General features: G+C 34.2%; 1 protein-coding gene and 1 long non-coding RNA gene across 12 annotated transcripts in view; one reads left to right on the top strand and one right to left on the bottom strand.

Moving 5' to 3' along the window:
* The window catches only part of LOC148130851 (uncharacterized), a 9,762-nt gene extending 1,785 nt beyond the window's left edge, over positions 1 to 7,977 (top strand). For 4 of the 5 annotated variants that reach the window (XR_015749373.1, XR_015749372.1, XR_015749375.1 and 1 more), the window contains exons 3-5: positions 4,460 to 4,540; positions 5,172 to 5,397; positions 5,510 to 5,745. This is a non-coding gene — a long non-coding RNA (uncharacterized LOC148130851). Of the gene's footprint in view, positions 1 to 4,459; positions 4,541 to 5,171; positions 5,398 to 5,509 lie in introns of all 5 variants that reach the window. The other variant, XR_015749374.1, reaches the window with a different exon arrangement.
* The window catches only part of EBF3 (EBF transcription factor 3), a 206,241-nt gene that overhangs the window by 62,267 nt on the left and 123,974 nt on the right, over positions 1 to 20,000 (bottom strand). For all 7 annotated transcript variants that reach the window (XR_015749367.1, XR_015749368.1, XR_015749370.1 and 4 more), the window contains 2 exons: positions 8,429 to 8,510; positions 2,061 to 2,178 (listed from right to left, as the gene is read on the bottom strand). Coding sequence is in view for 2 of the 7 variants with exons in the window: in XM_087964300.1 (XP_087820426.1) it covers positions 2,061 to 2,178; positions 8,429 to 8,510 (200 nt within the window). In the remaining 5 variants the exon portion in view is untranslated. The remainder of the gene's footprint in view (positions 1 to 2,060; positions 2,179 to 8,428; positions 8,511 to 20,000) is intronic.

Below are 20,000 nucleotides of genomic sequence, written 5' to 3'. Positions count from 1 at the left end.
TAAAGGCATAAAATGGACATAAGATGGCATGAGGACACTAATCTTATCTGCTTTTGTTCACATTGTTCAAAATCAGAAAAAGTCTGTGTGTGTGTTTGTGTGTAATGTATCTTGGAGGACATATATATTAGAGATCATATGACAATAAGCTCCTATTGATAGTTTTATTTTTTGTCAATTTATTGAGTACCTTTTGAAAGTCAGAGGTTAATGTGCATCACTACATCCCCTACAATCAAAATCCATATTTTAATTATAAACAGTGTCAAGAAGCAACATGTGAAGAAATAATTTTTATTTATTTATAAGCGTGGCTTTGGAATTACTGAAAGAATTAAACTTTGAGTTTATCCTGATTTAGGGGAATGCAAGAAGCCATTCTTCAACATTGGTGAATGTAGTGTAAGTACAAGGCATCTCATAGAATACAGTATCATTACACCCACATCATAACCTTTGCAATTTGCTGACTCTCTGTATTAATTTTTATTTTAAGATGCAGGGAACATGGAAGAGAGAACTCTTGTTCTGTCCCAAGTGGCAAGGACATATAGCTGAATTCAGCCTACTAATGTCTATGGAGATTCTCAGTCATCCAGATCATGGTTGTCCCAAAGGTGCTTTTTTCAAGAGACAACTGGATTTTCTGGTTTTACTTTGAAGATGTTTCGCTTCTCATCCACTTCCCACCATCCAGTCAGAGCTAAAGAAGCTTCTTGAATGAGTAATGAAATGTCTTTGAAGAAAAACCAGAAAGTCCAGTTGCCTCTTGAAAAAAGCACCTTTGGATCAACCTACTGATATATTAAGGTAGATAAAATAGTTATTATTTGCAGAAGATCTTAATTTCTTGCCCAAGTAGCTTATAACTCAACATTAGGTCAACTAATTATTCTCCGTTAATGGTATTTTTGCATTTCTGTTTCAATGTTAACAAAATATTGGTTGTGATGCCTGAATCCCTGCAATTGTTTTTCCCAAGAGATTCAGGTGCCCCCCATTTTTTTATTGTTCTGAAAAGCTATAAATCTTTTATTTTTCAAGCAGTTATTTCCATGTTTGTTATTTCTGTAGTTTAAGGATTAGCATCATGTCTTCTGATTTTTATTGTATTATTTATTCTGCTGTGGAAGATCATATATGTGGCAAAAAGTGGCCTATTAACGGTATAAATAAACACTGTTCTTACATGAAAAGAAAGCAGTGCTGACTTTAATATAATGTTTTCAGCTCCCAAAGGAAGATTAGGCAGGAAAAAAACCTCTGATATGTATTATCTGAAAACCATTACTACATTGTCAATGACAACTTTTCTATTTTAAATATAAATTATTTGGGGGAAATGTTATCTCTTTTTCAGTAAAATGTAACATGTATTGCTCTATACTATTAGAAATATATCCATTATTACTCTACAGATTTGTTAGGTATCAGTGGCTCTTTCAATAAAAGTAACTGGGATTGGATTTGGCCTTAAGTAAATCCTAGATAAATATCAGATGTTAGATGCTTGAATATGCAACCTGCAGTGGTTGACAATGTTTTATTTTAGAGAATTGAAATTACTTTTTTCTAACATTTTTAAGGGGGGGAGAGAATAAAGAGACATAGTGCCTTAATATGCTGCATTAAGGCCCAGCCCAGTGAGTTGAGTGAAGTCATAGTAAATTCTTCACAAAAACTACCATTGATCACGTTTTAAGGTTCTGTGCAAACTTACATTCATAATGATTTCAAAAAAGCCAAAGTAAAAGAAAAATCGAACCGAAACAGAAAAAGCTGTTAGCAAATAAATAGAAAAGAATAGAAAAGGGCTGAATATTGCAGATGTTGTAAGAAATTCTAAGTCAAAAGCAAATAAAGAAGGAACAACCTTCTTTTTAAAGTGGAATCAGAAAAGCTAATGCATTTTAATGGGATGAATCCGGAGGACAAAGAAACCATGAAAAATAAATAAATATGGTGGTGTGCAGAAAAAAAAATGGGGCAAAGAAAACATTGCAAATTAAAAAGCCATGTAAATGTGTGCCTACCATTTTCCAGATAAGAAGGGGCCGTACCTTCTGAGGGGTCAAGGCGGCGAGCCCGCCTTCCATGTTTGGAGTTGTTGTGTACAAACATGTTGTCTGAGACAGCCAGAACATGGCCATCCACATTGACTGTTGTTGATACAACAACCTGGGAGGGAAAGAAAGAAAAGAAAGACATTCCTTTTTTTGAAGCATACAGATTCTAAAAGTGGGGTGCACCTATTGCAATAAACATCATGCTGAAAAAAGGTATAATGTAGTATGCTATTTTGAACACAATGTTATTCATAGATGCAATTCACTCTCTCTTTTTTGGCTATCACTGGAGATTTTCCTACACACAATTCACCTCCCTTCCTCACACTCTCCACACTAATTAGAGTTTAATCTCCTATTATGCTAACAAATGAATTCAATTCTAGGAAAATATTCTTCTAGTCATTTGTTTCAGAAACACCCCTCTAACCACTCATTTTAAAAGCTACTGTTTTGATTGATCTGTTGATATATTGATTAGATAGTTTATCTAATTAAAATTTGTACACTTGAGACTGTCTTCAAATGAAGAATTGTGAGCACTCCAAGTCAAAGGGGAAAATACTTCATAAATCAGTAGCTATGTGTAACTTTCTGCTGTTCTCTTCAGAAATGATCTTTAGGTCATTTTTGCTATCGTATTTAGAAAGCAATCTTATAAATAGGTGTTATGGGACAAGGAATTTCCAAAAATAGAAGAATTGCCTCATTTAAAGATTGAAAAGGAAAAAAAGAAATGGCTCTCCATCTCACTGTAATAAACATTACAATTACTGGGCCTGATATAATTTGTCTCATATTATAGAAATATTTTGGGACGAAGGATGTCTTTGTTTTTATAAATTCAGCCTTTTAGCTTCTTCATGCAACTCACATTTTTGACGCTTCTTATAATCTGAGAAAAATAAATCCAGAATAGATCTTAACATCTTCCTTGAGATTATATGATTGCAGCTATTCTAGCGCACCATAAAAATATCATAAAATATGAATGTTCTAACAAATTAGTTAGCAGGGTAAAAACAGGCATAAGGAGATGTCCTTCATCTTCTTTCTTTTTTTTAAAAAAAAGAATATGCTTTCTGCATGCAGTACAGAAATATCCTTTCTAGCTACATATAATTATCTCACATCTGGTGAGATTCAGGAGACCATTGGATCTTTTAGATCCAAATATTTCCTCATTTCTTTCCCCACTCAATTATCAGAATCATATTTCATGAAAATTCTAAATTTCTGTTTTTCGTCCTTGTCAGGAAAATAAAAAAGATTCACAAAATGCTATGAAAAGAACCAGGAGGAGATTACTATGTTAGATTTGCACATCTATATCAGAACAATTCAAAATTCACCAAACAGAACTGATCCCCAAAGGGAGAAGGGATTAATCGCTCTCCAAAGAACTTTCAGAAGTTCTTTGCAGATGACACTAAGCTGGGGGGGGGGGAATAGCCAACACCACAGAAGACAAGCTCTGGATCCAAAAAGATCTTAACAGACTTGAATAATTGGTCCTATCGAACACAATGAAATTTAATGTGGAGAAAAACAAGGTATTACACCTAGCGGGGAAAAACCAAAGATACAAGTACAGATTAGGCAAAACCTGGCTCAAAAAATAATTGTGAGAGGGACCTTGAAGTCCTAGTGGATGATCACTTAAACATGAGTCAGCAGTGTGCAGCAGCAGTCAAAATGTGAAGTTTTCATACCGCTTTATAAATCCTTAGTAAGACCACACCTGGAGTATTGCAACCAGTTTTGGTCACCTCATTACAAAAAAAGATGTTGAGACTTTGGAAAAAGTGCAGACAAGAGCAACTAAGATGGGCCTGGAGAAAAAAAACATTTGAAGAATGGTTGCAGGAATTAAGTATGGCATAATAGAAGTGTTCCAGTATTTGAGGGGCTGCCACAAAGAAGAGTGGGACCACTTATTTTCCAAAGCACCAGAAGGCAAGACAAGAAACAATGGTTGGAAACTAATCAAGGAGAGAAGAAACCTGGGATTAAGGAGAAACTTCCAAACAGTGAGGACAATTAACTGGTGCAACAGATTGCCTTCAGAAGTTCTAGACCCTTCATCACTGGAGTTTAAGAAAAGACTGAGCAGCCACCTGTCTGAAATGGTATAGGGTCTCCTGCTTGATTAGAGTAGAAGATCTCCAAGGTCCCATCCAGTTCTATTCTGATTGATTGAATGCATTCTTAATGCCTGATAACTAATGTTTTCTGTAGCTGAAAAGAGCATATTGATTAGGAATATCAGAAATGTCTTCAGTCACTTCTAATGCAGAAAGTAGTCATAATCAACTTAAATCATATGTTGATTTATTCTACCACGACAATGACTTTTCCTTTTTTATCTTTAATTGGAACTCTTCTATTTCCAGGTTCAGAAGCACATTGACCAACCAGAACTAAATAGATCCAACCCTGTCTATTGCTATTGCTGTGTCAACCACAGGAAAATGGTGAATAAGGCTTCCAGACTGTTTCTTAGCACAAATTTTTAAATGAATTTTAAAATAAGTAAATAAATTTTAAAATGCAAAATTTGCAAAATTGAAAATTCTTGCATTAACACCTATCCATTAGATGTTAGATGCCATTCTAACAATTAATTATCATTATAATGAAAAGCCTTTCCTGTTGCATTCACATGTACACTTATAAGATAAGATACTTTCATACATTGTATTGATTGTAAGGATTTTATATGTGCTTATAAGTCTACAAATTAAATTTAGAAAATTATATTAAAAAACTGGACAGAAACTCCAGTGACAACAATGTGTACAGTAGTTAAGGTTTTGGATTAAAAATAATAATCCAGATTTTATTTTATTTTTATTTTATTAATTTTATTTGTTTGTCAAACATGTACAGGATAACAAGTATAGGTATGAACATAAACATGAACAAAGGAAATAAATACAGATAAATGGGCACAGTAAGACAGGGATGGTAGGCACGCTAGTGCGCTTATGCACGCCCCCTTTAAGGACCTCTTAAGAATGGGGTGAGCACCTTCAACCATGGATACTCATAGAGAGATGAAATGAATGGAACCACACCCTTATTCTGTATCCAAATACCTTACAGCAGGGGTCCCCAATACCAGTTCACAGCCAGTACAGGTCCGTGGCCTGTAGGGAACTGGCCCACCCAAGCAGCAGGACAGCACGCGAAACTTCATTTGCACATGCACAAGATCTAGACCGCATGTGCAAAACTATCCCTCCCCAACCGCCACTGCTGGCACCGGTCCATGGAGCCAGAAAAGATGGAGACTGCTACCTTACAGGATTGTTGTGAGTCTGTAGTTAAGGTAGTATATTAATCTAACATATCAATTTTTAAAAATGTTTCTCGACTCCTGTACTGTTATTTCTCTAGGTTTCTGTGTTTCTTTTTCTAATGAAACCCTTCTTTTTTTCTAGTACAAGATTGGGGAAGGTTCTGGGCATATTGACAAAATCACATGGTGTCTTGAAAGAAAAGAAAGGAAGAACTTACAATGGTATCACAGATAAATTAATGCAATATATACTTTCCCTTTGGAAACCAGGGAGTACAGGGCATCAGATGTAAATTCTTTCGTATTTTCAATATTTTGTATTTTGTATTTTCACCTTTGATCCTGTTTTTTTTCCACATGCTCTAATTAGCTATCAGCTATTATAGCACCTTCTCCTGTATATTCGGCCTCCTCTGAGGCAGCCATCTGTGTTCCCCTTGAGAAAAGCCTGAGGGTGTTTCTCTAGAAGCCTGTGATTCTGCAGCCTGCACTGTTTTCTCAGGAAAAAAAGAAAGAAAAGCAAAACAACCCTCCCTCCAAAAAAAAAACCACCACATGCACAGACTGTATTGTTTGTCTAGGTTATCCATTTTAAGGGACTCACACTGTTAACTATTTACAACATTTTTAATTCCATCCCTACCTTATCAGGCTAGTGGTTTTTAGCTTTCGTGAGTTATTAGGTGATTGGTACACCCGTCCCAGGATTGAACTGTCACAACAATTGTCCACAGAATGAAACATTTTAAGTACAGTTCTAAGCCAAATTTTTGTCTCAATTTTTTCCCCTAATTGATAGGCCCAAAATATAATTTTTAAAGGATAATGTCTTTAAAATAGGCACTACAAATATGTCACAGAGTAACGATAATAGTGGGGAGGGGAGAGATGGTGTTGTCCACAAAAGTACATTTGCATTCTCCTTAATTTCATTTGGTTAGCTCCTTTTTGCAGTGCATCTAATGAAACTGCTGACACATATATTTTTAAAACAGATTTAAAATCTTGTTTAAGATCTGACATCCTGTTAAATCTACTTAAACATTGTAAGAAGCCAGCTTATTCTCTACGGAAGCTGAAGGAAGACTTTCTGGGAGTTCTGTTGCAGCTACATGATTACTTATGACTGGTGAGACAAGTGGGTATTTCTACGAATTCCAGGTTTTAAATTCAAGTGAATGCCAATTTCAAAGATTTTATCTTTCCTTTAAAATGTATTTGGTAGGTCTACCAATAGGGAAAAAAAAGTAAAGGTAAAATCATCAGTTAGAATTGTATTTAACACAAGGAGTCTTCGCTTAATGATTAGTCACTGAGATCATCCAAAGTTACTACAGCCTTGGAAAGGGTGCTTTAAAATCTGTATTAGCATTTCCAACCATTGTAAAATGTGGCATTTAGACATAGAATAACAGAGTTAGTAGGGACCTTGGAGGTCATCTAGTCCAACCCTCTGCTCTATCAGTAGAGTCTATTCCAAATATTAGCCTCTACCTAGGATCGAACTCACAGCCTCCTGATTGTGAGACGAGAGCTCCACCTCTAGGCCACCGCATTGTCCCTCCCTGTGGTCATGTGACTACAGGCCAGGCTCTAAGCAACCAGCTCACATTTATAACCAGCTGCAAGATCCTGTGGACATATGATGACGATTGGCAACTTTTTTTTTTTGCCATTTTCCATAATATAGATATATATAACCACTGGTTGAAAGTATAACATACATTTTAAGATAAAACTTGGAACATTTCGTATAAAACGATGGAATAAATAGTTTAGTCATGCATGATTAATAACTGATAAATATATAAACATATGTTAGTTTGACAATGTGAAGACTGATATAAATTGTGAGTAAATGATTACAAAAGTATAGCACAAAAGATACATAACCAACTGACACACTGTATGTATATAAAATGGAAGAGGATTTTATGTTTTTATGTTTTTGTATGTGTATGTTTGTGTTTAAAAATAAAAAAACTTTATTTAAAAAAAAAGGAAACTGCAAAAAATGCTCATTGCATATGCTGGATTAGCTTAATATCTATGTGGTTCAAATAATTACCAGGGTGACTCATTTTATGACAGTTGTAAAAATGGTCATAAAATCAAATTAGGTCATGTGGTGATATGCTTATCAACTGCCCTGAATTATAACCAAAATTCCAGGCCCAAGGGTTCTTCTAAATCAAGGACCATCTGTATGTTTCATTTTATGGATAATTGTACTGACAATTCAACCAATTCAGCACTCTATGTGTTTCAATGGATCATTATTATCAATGAGACATAAACACTAAGATGCATGAAAATGAAGACTTCACAAAGTGTTGCCTTTTTATTTCCTATACTAGTATTTATGGCAGAATGAATAGTTTTATTGAATTAGGAAACTATGCATATCTGTCCTCTGCTATAGTCTTTGATAATGCTGTTGGTCTATTATGTTATTTTTTAATATTTCTCTTAATTTCTCCCACTTAGTGAAATTAATTATCTATTAAGGCATAAATTTTTCTATAGTTGTTTGGATTTACCAAGGTAGATTTGGAAAACAATTCTACTTCTCTCATATCAATATTTAAAAAATACTACATAAAAATTACAGTGATGAATCCAACATTCAAGAAATTCTATTTTTTTCTATAGAAATTATATTTCATCGCATTTTTTGTGAAAAATACAGTAATTCAATAGCATAGACAAAGTTCTGAAGGTAGAAAAATTATTATCAGATATTTATAAGTTCTTAGAATTTGTTGCAAGGAGAGTTATTCCTGCTTAGGTCTATTCAGATTTTCATAAGAGAAATAACTAAAATAGGAGTTTAAAGAACAAGATTGAGTTTCTGTTTCTCTCCTGAAGGACAACTGAAAATATAACTTGCAATTAAATTAGAAAATAATTACGAGGGAAATGACAAACCTTGGTTAAATTTGCTACCTTGAGTGTTCTTTCCAAAGTGAATGTACTACCGAAATAAAATAATAGGCTTTCCCTCTGTAAAAATCCTTACAAATCCCCTGTATGTAATTTTAATTCTTTTTAAAAACAGTACCTGGAATCTTCGCATATCTCGTGGGTTTCCTGCATTCTTCAAACAGTTTTGATTGCACTTGAGGAAAAACTTTAGAAAAAATCTACAAAAATACAAAATTAGAATTGGTTAGAAAAATCAGGCATTAAGAATAAATGTTTAAGCATGTAACATGTTGCTACAAATTGCAAGTGATGGATAGCTGAAAATATACTCATTGTATTACTATAAAATGGTAATACATCTAAACTGAAGACTTTTCTTATAACAACAATATATATGAACATCCTTTATTTGCGCAAAGGATGGGCTTGACCATCAAAAGATGCAATTCAGTGCAGATCGGTTTAATAATATTAATATTGCAATCCTAATAATTCTTATTCAGATGCATTCATGATTCAGATTTCAGAATATCTACAATTTTATATCTCCGTATTCAAGAATAAGTCCCAAATAATTCAGCAAGATTAATTTTATCTGAAATATATTGGATTAGTATAGAAACAGAAACCAACATAAAATGAACAGCTGGACTACTTTAAATTGTTATAGAGTCTTACATTTTTCTACATGCTTTAGTCAAGAAGAATTATAGATTCTGGCCCAATTGCCTACATAGTATGAAATCTGCTTCCTGAAATATATGGAAAAATGAATTGAGTTTCTTTCATTCAGAAGGGGTTTATCCCTATGAAGAAGTCTCCAAAATTTTCAGCATTCAAAGTTCAAACTTAAAACAAAGAAATAACCAAAACTTTTAATTTATAATCACTTTAGCAATTCCTGATGGAGAAGGCAAATTGAGAATTGGTGTGTGTGTGTGTGTGTTTTAATAACCCTGAATGCCAGCTAAATCCTAACACAGTAAATCTATCAGCTGAATCAACAACAACATATAAGCCAGGATCTCCTTAACTCAGAGGCCTCCATTCTGGAAACCCAGAAGGTATGATTTTCTAGTCATTTTACTTTCCATAAAACTAGCTCCCTTTACCTCAGGAACATCATAAAGCACTGCTAATAGTGTGACCAACATATAGGCATGAGCTGACTGAGAAATAATGCAGCATAGAGTCCAGGCTATAAACCTAAACTTTTAAGGCTGTCCATTTTTTTATGGAAGACATTTTCTGGCCAAAAGCTTTAGATGATTTCCATATTTTGCTGAAGTTAAGTCATCAGTCTGGAACTCTGCAACCTCCTGCAACGCTAACTGATCCAATCTGCTGGCTAACTGAATTCTTTTAAATTAAAACTAGATATGAGAAAACAGGATTTTCACCATAATTATAAGGGAAGGGCAACCTTAGGATTTCCTTCCTTTACCACAATCTGAATAAAAACATTGTCTCTTGCTTCACTTGACCTTAAGAAAAAAAACAGTTATTGCCAATTTACCCAACTTTCTTTCATTTTGTGGTTCTTACAAAAAAATGTTTATTGTAATTAGTAGGATTGTTTTAATTTTTTGAAAATAGACCTGTACATTTCGCATTTTTGTAGTGTGTGTACGTGTAAGGGAATTGTTTTGATACTTGTGACATTAATAATCACAAACACCCTTTTTGGGGAGATATGCCATTCAGAGTCACATAGCGTGAGTCACATAAATGCAATACATACATACATACATACATACATACATACATACATACATACATACATACATACATTTCCTAACATTTAATCTTAAAATAAGCCATACTCTGTTCAAAATGTCAAAATTAAGGAAGGACACTGATCCACACAAGATTCAGTAAATGAGTGGAAATTGTTTTTTCCAAACCAATATATGTTTTAGCTTCTACTTATTGCATCAAAATGTAACAATATAAGAAACAAATTATGCTACTACAACACAACCACAGAAAATGCCTAATTCTCCATTAAGAAATGTAGGCATTTTGATTTCCTGGGGTTCGCAACAATATACACAGTATTTAATTCTTCATGAATCTTCCTGACCCTTCCACATTTCTGAATAGATCCATGAGTTGTATCACAACTGTCACATTCATAGTAGAGCAACTGAAGAAGATAAGTGGACAGCCACTGAAATGTGTTTGACATATCTATACTTATAAAATCTGAGCATCAAAATTTGATGCATTTGGACAATCCCTGGGAGAAAGTCCCAACTCTTTAAATGGCCATAAACAAATGCTGTCATCTAATCCAAACCATGGTGAGGAGGACCTTGTAAAGCCCAATAATCATTCCTAGAAAATGCTGGGGGGGGTGGGGACAATGGAAACAAGGGTGGGACATTTTGAAAGGCAAGAATCAGTTTGGTGTAGCAATTAAGGCATCAGGCTAGAAACATGGAGGTTTATGAGTTCTAGTCCCACCTTAAATGTGAAATCCACTAGATGATCTTGAGACAGTTATTCTTTCTCAGCCCCAGGAAGGAGGCAATGGCAAACCACTTCCAAAATCTTGTCCCCCCCAATGGCAGTGACTTGCCCAGGCAGTCGCTAGGCATCAACCCAAATTTGAAGGTACCAGGAATGAATGAATGAATGAATTTATGAATGAATGAATGAATGAATCTGAAAGGCAATATGCTTGCAAGATCCCCTGCCTTGATCTTCACAGTCTCAAGACATAGGTAGGGAAGGGTCCTGTACCAGGCTCAGAGGATAATAGTAATAGTAATAATAGTAATAATAATAATAATAATAATAATAATAATAATAATAATAATAATAATAATAATAATAATAATAATAATAATAATATCTCTGATGATGATGATGATGATGATGATGATGATGATGATGATGATGATGATGATGTAATGTTTTTTCCTGAAATCAAGTTCCTGGCCTGAAGAATATCTGCAGAAGTTTTTAGTGGTGGACATCAGTGAATCCAATATCTGGCAATAGCACAGATGGCAAGTAATCATCTGGGCAATGCAATAGACTTCTGTAAAGCCTTTGATTCAGTGGTACATGACAATCTACTCCTAAAACTAAAATCTTACGGTATCTCTGGACACCTGGATAACTGGATAGAAGCATTCCTGTCAAACAGACAATAAATGGTCAAAATTGGGAGCGTCCTATCAAATTCTGTACCTGTCAACAGTGGTGTCCCCCAAGGCAGTGTTCTAGGACCAACTCTTTTCATACTCTACATAAATGACCTCTGTGATCATATCAAGAGCAACTGCATTTTCTTCGCTGATGATGTAAAGCTGTTCAATACCACAGACAATACTGCTACCCTTCAAAAAGACCTTGACTATGTATCAGAATGGTCAAACAAATGGCAACTTCAAATCTCAACAAATAAATGCTCTGTCTTACATATTGGCAAAAAAAATCAGAAAATAAAATACAGGCTGAATAGTCAAGACCTTGTTGATGATCCAAACTCTGAAAAGGATCTTGGAGTACTTATGTACTCAATGATCTAAGTGCTAGAGCCCACTGTAACTACATAGCCAAAAAGGCGTTAAGAGTTGTCATATTACACTACTAACTAGAGCATACAAAACATTTGCTAGACCAATACTCGAATACAGCTCATCAGTCTGGAACCCACATTACGTATCTGATATTAACACAGTTGAGAAATATTTCACAAGAAGAGTTCTCCACTCCTCTACTCGTTTCAGAATACCTTATGCCACCAGACTAGAAATTCTAGAACTAGAAAACCTAGAACTACACTGCCTTCGGTCCGATCTTAGTATAGTATATAAAATCATACATTCCAATGTCCTACCTGTCAATGAATACTTCACCTTCAACCATAACAACCAAGAGCAAACAATAGATACAAACTCAAGGTTAATTTCACCAAACTTGATTGCAGGAAATACGACTTCAGCAACAGAATGGTCAATGTCTGGAATACTCTACCAGACTCTGTGGTTTCTTCCCCAAACCCCAAAAACTTTAACTTTAGACTGTTTACTATTGACCTCACCCCTTTTCTATAGGGGGTGTGCATAAGAGCAGCAACGTGCCTACTGTCCCTGTCCTATTGTTTCTTTTATATTTTTTTATTTTTCTTATATGTATCCATGTATTCATAACTATGTTTTTACTTATACCTATTATTTTGTAAGCAATTGACAAAAATAAATAAATAAATAAATAAATAAATAAATAAATAAATAAATAAATAAATAAGTAAGTAAGTAAGTAAGTAAGTAAGTAAGTAAGTAAGTAAGTAAAAATATCTGTATAGTACCTTGGTACTCAACTACTTTGAAACTCATCAAATTTTATATTCAACAAATTTTAATGCAACACTTATACAATTAAGTACAGTTAAGTATTGTCTGATCTTAAAGCAGTTTTCGAAAACTTGGTACGTTACTTTTCAATTTAAAAAGTCAAATATCTATATGGACTATAATTGAGCATGAAGCATCTATTCCATCATTGAGTTGTGGCATTTTCCAAAATTTAACAAAATGCGATAGGAAAAGAAGGAATCATACAAATTAACTGGGCTTTTTGTTCTTGACTTCTTACTCAATGACCAAGAAAACAGTTTTTTTGAATACATATAGCAATCCAGGCTTAGAAGTGAATTCCTTGCCTTTTGAAATCATAATCAATATGTCAGTGTCTATGAGAATTCATATTGATTCCTTTCACTTGAAATATTCAGAGGAAAAAAAATAAATCTGATGAACTTTTTTCCTATGTCAGTTCTGCCCACACCCTATCCTTTTTCTGCAGGTGTTTCAAAAAGATAAATATTGAGAATAATTTGAAAAAGCATTTATTGGAGAAAAATAACTGCCCTTAGACAAATCTGTAGGAAGATATACACCGTGGTTAATTCTCCCTTTGCTTGATGTTTACTCATAATGGAAGGGTGTTTGTTTCTGACCCCTATCCTTCTTAGAGAAATCTCTTATGAGAATAATTAGGACTGCAGAAAAAACAATTACTACCAGCCTGCCTTCCATTGAGGACCTGTATATTGCATGAGTCAAAAAGAGGGCTGTGAAAATATTTACAGACCCCTCACATCCTGGACATAAACTGTTTCAATTCCTACCCTCAAACGACGCTATAGAGCACTGTACACTAGAACAACTAGACACAAGGACAGTTTTTTCCCAAACGCCATCACTCTGCTAAACAAATAATTCCCTCAACACTGTCCAACTATTTACAAAGTCTGCATTACTATTACTATTAATCTTCTCATCACTCCTTATCACCCATCCCCTCCCACTTATGACTGTATGACTGTAACTTTGTCGCTTGTATCTTACGATTTATATTGACTGTTTCCTAGTATGATTTGATTGCTTATTGTACCCTATGACTATTATTAAGTGTTGTACCTTATGATTCTTGACTCTTGAAGAATGTATCTTTTCTTCTACGTACACTGAGAGCATATGCACCAAGACAAATTCCTTGTGTGTCCAATCACACTTGGCCAATAAAGAATTCTCTTCTCTTCTCTTCTCTTCTCTTCTCTTCTCTTCTCTTCTCTTATCTTCTCTTCTCTTCATCAGTTTCTGCTCAACCTTTTGATCTATTTCCTTATCAAACTTAATCTATTTTTCTTGTCCTATCATTTGCTAATAGATTTCTCATAATAATAATAATAAAGAATAAAAAATAGATTCTTGGAAAGAACTTTAGCTAAAGAACTTGCAGCTGCAGCTGCACATTGCTGTGAACAGATCATCATAATTTATTCATTAATTACAATATGTTATTATGGGCTATCAAGTGGGTGTCAGTACTTAGTGATTAACTAGACAGATTTGCCATGTACCAATTTTTACAGAAATGGTAGAAATATGAAACTTATTATAGAAATTAGAAAAATATGCAGGACAGCGAATGTAATTTATAAAAGGCTGAGGTCAAAAAGCCTTTGGAAGAGGATAGATTATTAAGAGAAGAGGAGCTTCCTCTTACTTTAATTAATAATTTCTAAATCATTATTTTACACTTATCTCGAATAAGACCCTAAACATCTTACCATATTCTGAAAAGGGAATTGAGAATAGAATTAGGAGGCTCAAGATGAAATGCCTTTTTTTACCACCCAAACTCTCTTGTAAACTTTAGGAAAGAAAATAAATTCCCATGCTCAATATTATAGATTCATTTTCAAGGATAAGTAGTTGGGACTGCAACTTCCAGGACTCTGGGATCATCATAAATGGCAATCATGTAACTCTGGGTTGCTGCCACCATTGTGGGTACATGCTAGTTTCCAAGTGCTCAAATTTCAATTACATGAGCATGGGGATCCTGAAATGGTCTTAAGTATGAGGACCAGTCATGAGTCACTTTTTTTTCAGTGCCATTGTAACTCATTAAACAAATTGGTCAAAAGTCAAAGCTTACTTGAACCACATGTAGGTCTGCGTCTCCTCTCCCACTAAAGGTCCACATTTCAAGAATTGTTTTCCCTTCATACTGGTATGTTTTATTCAATGGTACCTTCTCCATATGAAAAATTAAGCTTTTCCACCTACTATTCCTCTTGAGAAAAAGCTTAGTTTAAAATAATTGTACTAATCACATTCTGTCTACATGATCTGTTGCTCTAAAGAAAAGAAAAAAACCCATAGAAGAAAAATGACTAAATACTTTGTGTAACATGTAAAATAATCATATATTATAAATCTGAGAGCGAAAGCAAGATAAACATTCAACCTATTAATAATGACTTTGATTTGGGAGCAGTGAAATAGAAGAATTGAACTAAAGTCAAAAACGACCAAAGATATCATTTATATTGTATATATAAAATATTCCGTATACTTTTTGTACATGGTCTATATAATTATTTCACCAGCAGAAAATGCTGCAAATAAGAACATGGGACACTCAGTATCTTCTCATTCTGATGAAGAAGAAAAAAAAGTTAAGATGTGTAATTATAATGATTTATAATTATTTTCTTTTGTCACTTCCATCCCTTTCATAGTGGTGGAGTTAACTGATTTGTAATGTATTTTCATTGTTCCCTCAATTCTGTCTCTCTTAGTTTGAATTATAACTATACCTTTTTTCTGAAGCTAGTTTACCTGCACTATTGAATTTTTGAGCTGATCCTCTTAATAAATGACTTGTATATTTCAAAAGTAATAAAATATATTAGTTATACAAGACAGTTGGACAGGTCTAGAGGGTTTTTGCTATCTTGCACAGGATAAAGGAATAGCTTAAATATGTTTTTTTTTTTAATATTGAAACTCTTAAAAGTTTTAATTGCCTGTCTCTGAATCTTTTTAATCTTTTTCTTGGTCTGGGTGCTCCAGTGCTGATTTTATCCATGTAAAAAAAAGTGACAACAACTAAAAGCACAATTGTAATTAACTTAAGAAGGAAAAAATGTAAGACCATACCAAGAAAAAGAAGAAGCTGATATAGAGGCTCAGAAAACAGTGAAAATATGAAAAAGAAAAGAAAAGTGAACAGTGTGATGTGACCCTCAAAATGGCAAATGCAATTAGAGACTTTATAAACAGAAGTTTATATTTCTATTTTATTCAAATAGATTTATATAGCTACCCATCTCACAAAGTGTCTGTTGAAGACACCATTCACCAATAGCATGGGCTGAGTTACTTTCGCAACCACCTTGTCCCGGAAAACAGCCAAATCTTAAAAGGCTTTCTAAAAAGTGAGCAGAGACAAGGCCTAACTAATCTTGGACAGTACAGCACAACTACAGAAAAGGCACAATCCCCAGCTTCTGCCTGATTGACAGGACTCAGAGCTTGCCCTGCTGCCCAACCTAATGGAGAGTTAGTAACAATGGAAGTAAGTGATCCTTGAAACACAATAGAATGCATTTATTTACATTCTCAGACACACAAATACAGAATGTAAAATTCAGAAGTCTCAATAAAACAGGTATGATTTAAAACAAACAAACAAAAACAAGTCCTGAAAGTATTAATAATGAGAAGAGGATATTACCCAGCTTCTGCATCCCTCAGCGACTGCAAAAAACTTGGCAACCTTGTAAGACTGTAATTTCAGAAAGAAGACTAAAATTTCTGATAATTAGGTTTATGAGTGCCAGATGCCATGGTGACACAAGGGGCAGCATAGCAAAGGAAGGGTTACTGACCTTACTCTTGTATCTGAACAGAAGCACATGTGATTGTTATGTGGGAGACTGGTATATTTGCCTATAGTCTTCAAAATAGGTGAGAATCTGAACCTAGATTTTTTTTAAAAAATCTCCTACGTGAGACATTCATGATGTTTTAGAAGTAGCCACATCATTTCCACATTATGATGAAAACTACTTTATATAGGTTTGATCAGATCCCAGCTCAAGTACTGCATTTAATTTGGTTATCATACATTAAGGAGTCAGAGAAACTGGAAAAGGTGTAGGCATAACAAGGATGAACTGGCCTTGAAATTAAATCTTATGAAACTGGGTAAGTTTATCAGAGACACAATGACTGAGGAGAGATGGGATAGTACCTTTAAGTCCATGAGGGGTATAGTACATGAGAAACTGAGTATAAGACAAAGAATAATCTTAAATTACATCAAGACAGGTTCAAGTTAAATGTTAAGACAATTCTCTAAAAATAAGAATAGTTTGCCAGAAGAACCAAGGGCAAGAGAAGTGATAAGTTTTCTATTGTTAGATATATAGTCAAGCAGAAGCTGAACAATTTTTCATCAGAGATACCTTAATTTGAATTTCTGCACCAAGCATGATAGTAAACTTAATAGATATTTCTAATTTAACTAGGTCATAGTTAAAATGGTGCAATTTTCTGGTGTCATTATGCCATTGTGAATTCAAGCCTACACTTAAACATCTCTAGGCCTTCATGTTCATCATAATTTTATGATTCTGTCCTGCTTTCATACTTATTTCAGTAATCCATAAGACATTGTTTGTGATGTAAGTGGACATGAAGGCATAGAGATGTTTAAGTGTAGACTTTAACTCATGATGAGATATATCACCATAAAATTGTATCAGCTTAACCATGATCTAGTCGAGTTATTAAACCAAGTCTCCCCCAGCTCAGAAGAGAAAGGTGAGATTTTATGATATTTAAAATGGAAATATTACTTAGAATTATCTTCATTTTGATTTTGTTAGCTAACATAATTAAGAATTTGGAAATTTGGTGACTTGGAATTACCTTCAGTTTCATTTTGGGAGCTGATATAGCTAGAGTTTGGAAATTTGGTTACAATTCAGATTTTTCCTTTTTCTATTTATGCTATATTAAGCATAATTAACTTCTGTCTCATTCTAATATCCTCCAACACACAAACCGTAAAAGTCTGTTTCATGTAAAGTGGATTAATGAACTGCAGTGTGGTTGTATCAGTTTATATTTTTACTGCCACTTTACACTAGCTGAAGCTTCAATTTATCATTAAATTAAAATGCACTCTAAGTAAAATGCAGTAAAATGGGAGGAATTTGATAAAGAATACATTTTGAACTCATTCCAAGTCACCACCAATATTGCTTTCTTGGTGCTTGAAACAATACACATGCTTTCTCTCTCACACTCCCAAACACATCACCAACCTAAAAACCCAAGTTTTATAAAGTTTGAATTAAATGGAATGCTGACAGTCTCACTATAAAGACATTATAAAGCCATCAGTTAGGTTCTCCCATTTTTAGAACAAAATGGACTAAGAGGTGGTTTTAAATGTTTAAAGTTTAAAATAAAAAAATAATGAAACAAAATGAACATAGACCAGATACCGTTTAAATAAAACAATATGTAATACTGAAAATATAGACAGAGGTTTGGAAAGCTGTTATTATTTTTAGCAGAACAGATCGATGGATATAAAGGGGATAGGGACTAGGGACTATTTCCCGGCTGGCTGGCTGACTGGCTAGTTGGCTGTCCATCAGGACCAAAGTTGATGTGAAGGAGCTAAAGTTGACATAGATGGAGAACCCCATAAAACAAAAAATTAGTTTGATATTGTAATAAGCCACTTTCTGCAGAGGAAACCATCACCAAATACATCAATGCTATATCAGCTATGAGGGAGGTTGCTGGGCAGAAATTGAATTGATGCTGACTTCTCCATTCTAAGCTTCCCAGGTATGTGACCCAATAGAACATCGGCAACCTGGCCTATATTTTCCACTATGAAAATACACCAACATTTTATTTATTTTTCTCGTTTCTGTACCACCCCCTCTGTTTAAAAGACGGAAGTGCATAAGTGCACCAATCGTGCCTACCGTCCCTGTCCTATTGTTTCTTTTTATTTTTCTTATAAGTATCTATCTCGTGTATTCAAAACTATGTTTATTCTTATACCTGTATCTTATAAGCGATTGACAAATCAAATCAAATAAATAAATAAATAAACAAACAAACATATACATACTGTATGTCCCACATATGCACTGTATGTACTGTATGAGCAACACATACTGCATGTACCCATCCTGATTAGATCTTCAACACACACACACACACACACTCATACAACAGTTTACTTCACACACAGAAGAAAATACATATCTGTATTTTCCTATGGCCACTATTAATAAAGGAGATGGAAAGAAATCAAGACACCAAGCTTCTCTCAATATCTGTAGGCAGATTTGGGTGCTTTCATAGACATTCTTTTAGTTATCCAAGAGACTAATGGGGTGAAAAAGATCTAAAGGATGTCAAGATGGCCATAAATAAGTTTTCAAACCACAGACATGGTAGCCCTCATAGAAAAACTATATTTAAATAGCTGACTGTTTAAATACAGAACTAAGTAAGGACAAATTTTTGTATGTCCTCTGGAGGATGAGACTTGTCTAAAGAAGGGGGAGGAGAAATCAATTTTCCTAGACTTTTTCCTAGACTTTTTTTTAAAAAAATCAACTATTTTCACATTAGACTTCTTGATTTCCCTTTGAACATATTGCTAAAGAAAGGGCAGATGACCTCTTAATTAAACTGCATTATCTATAACAAGGATTCATTATTTTGAAATCAAAATTACATCTTTTATTAACTCACCTCACCTATATATTTAGCTCACAATACCTCTTAACACCCATCTGCTATCAGTGTACATGGAGTCACTTGATATTCCACCCACCAATTTTTCCTAACAACCACTGTGCAATTAAATTCAACACGTTCTGTTGCGAGGTAAATTAGGCACACCTGCGGCCAGACTTCATTTGAACTGCATCAGAAAAGGACCTAACAAGGTGAGAGCACACCACAAAGTTATAGTCCTGTCAAGCAATTAGGTTTTCACTTCTGGGACATCCGCACAGTGCAATTATGCTACACATTACAACCTGGCTAATCTTCTGAACAAATGTCATGTCTCAGAGAAGCTAGTAAAAGCAGTTCATCTGCAAATGTGTCTGAGCTTAAGCCTTATGCACATAGCAATCTAGAGGAGACATTTGTGATCCTGGGAAAGATTCTCCATTGGTTTTTTTTTCCCCTCACATCCCCACTCCACTTCCCCTAATTAACCTGGCTAAAGTGTTTTTCCTGTTATGAGGTTTTTGTGAAGGTAAAAAGATTAAATTTATGGCAATTTTCCCTTAAAAATCTATGTATGACAACTGGAATTTCAAAATTCTAAATACTGTATAAATTAAATTGATC

The sequence above is a fragment of the Notechis scutatus genome, chromosome 4 (genome assembly GCF_049901735.1).
Source record: "Notechis scutatus isolate UNSWTSFEM ecotype Mainland chromosome 4, rNotScu1.2, whole genome shotgun sequence".
Taxonomy (NCBI): domain Eukaryota; kingdom Metazoa; phylum Chordata; class Lepidosauria; order Squamata; family Elapidae; genus Notechis; species Notechis scutatus.
The sequence above is the reverse complement of the archived record's forward strand: the minus strand, read 5'-3'. Positions and strand labels throughout refer to the sequence as shown.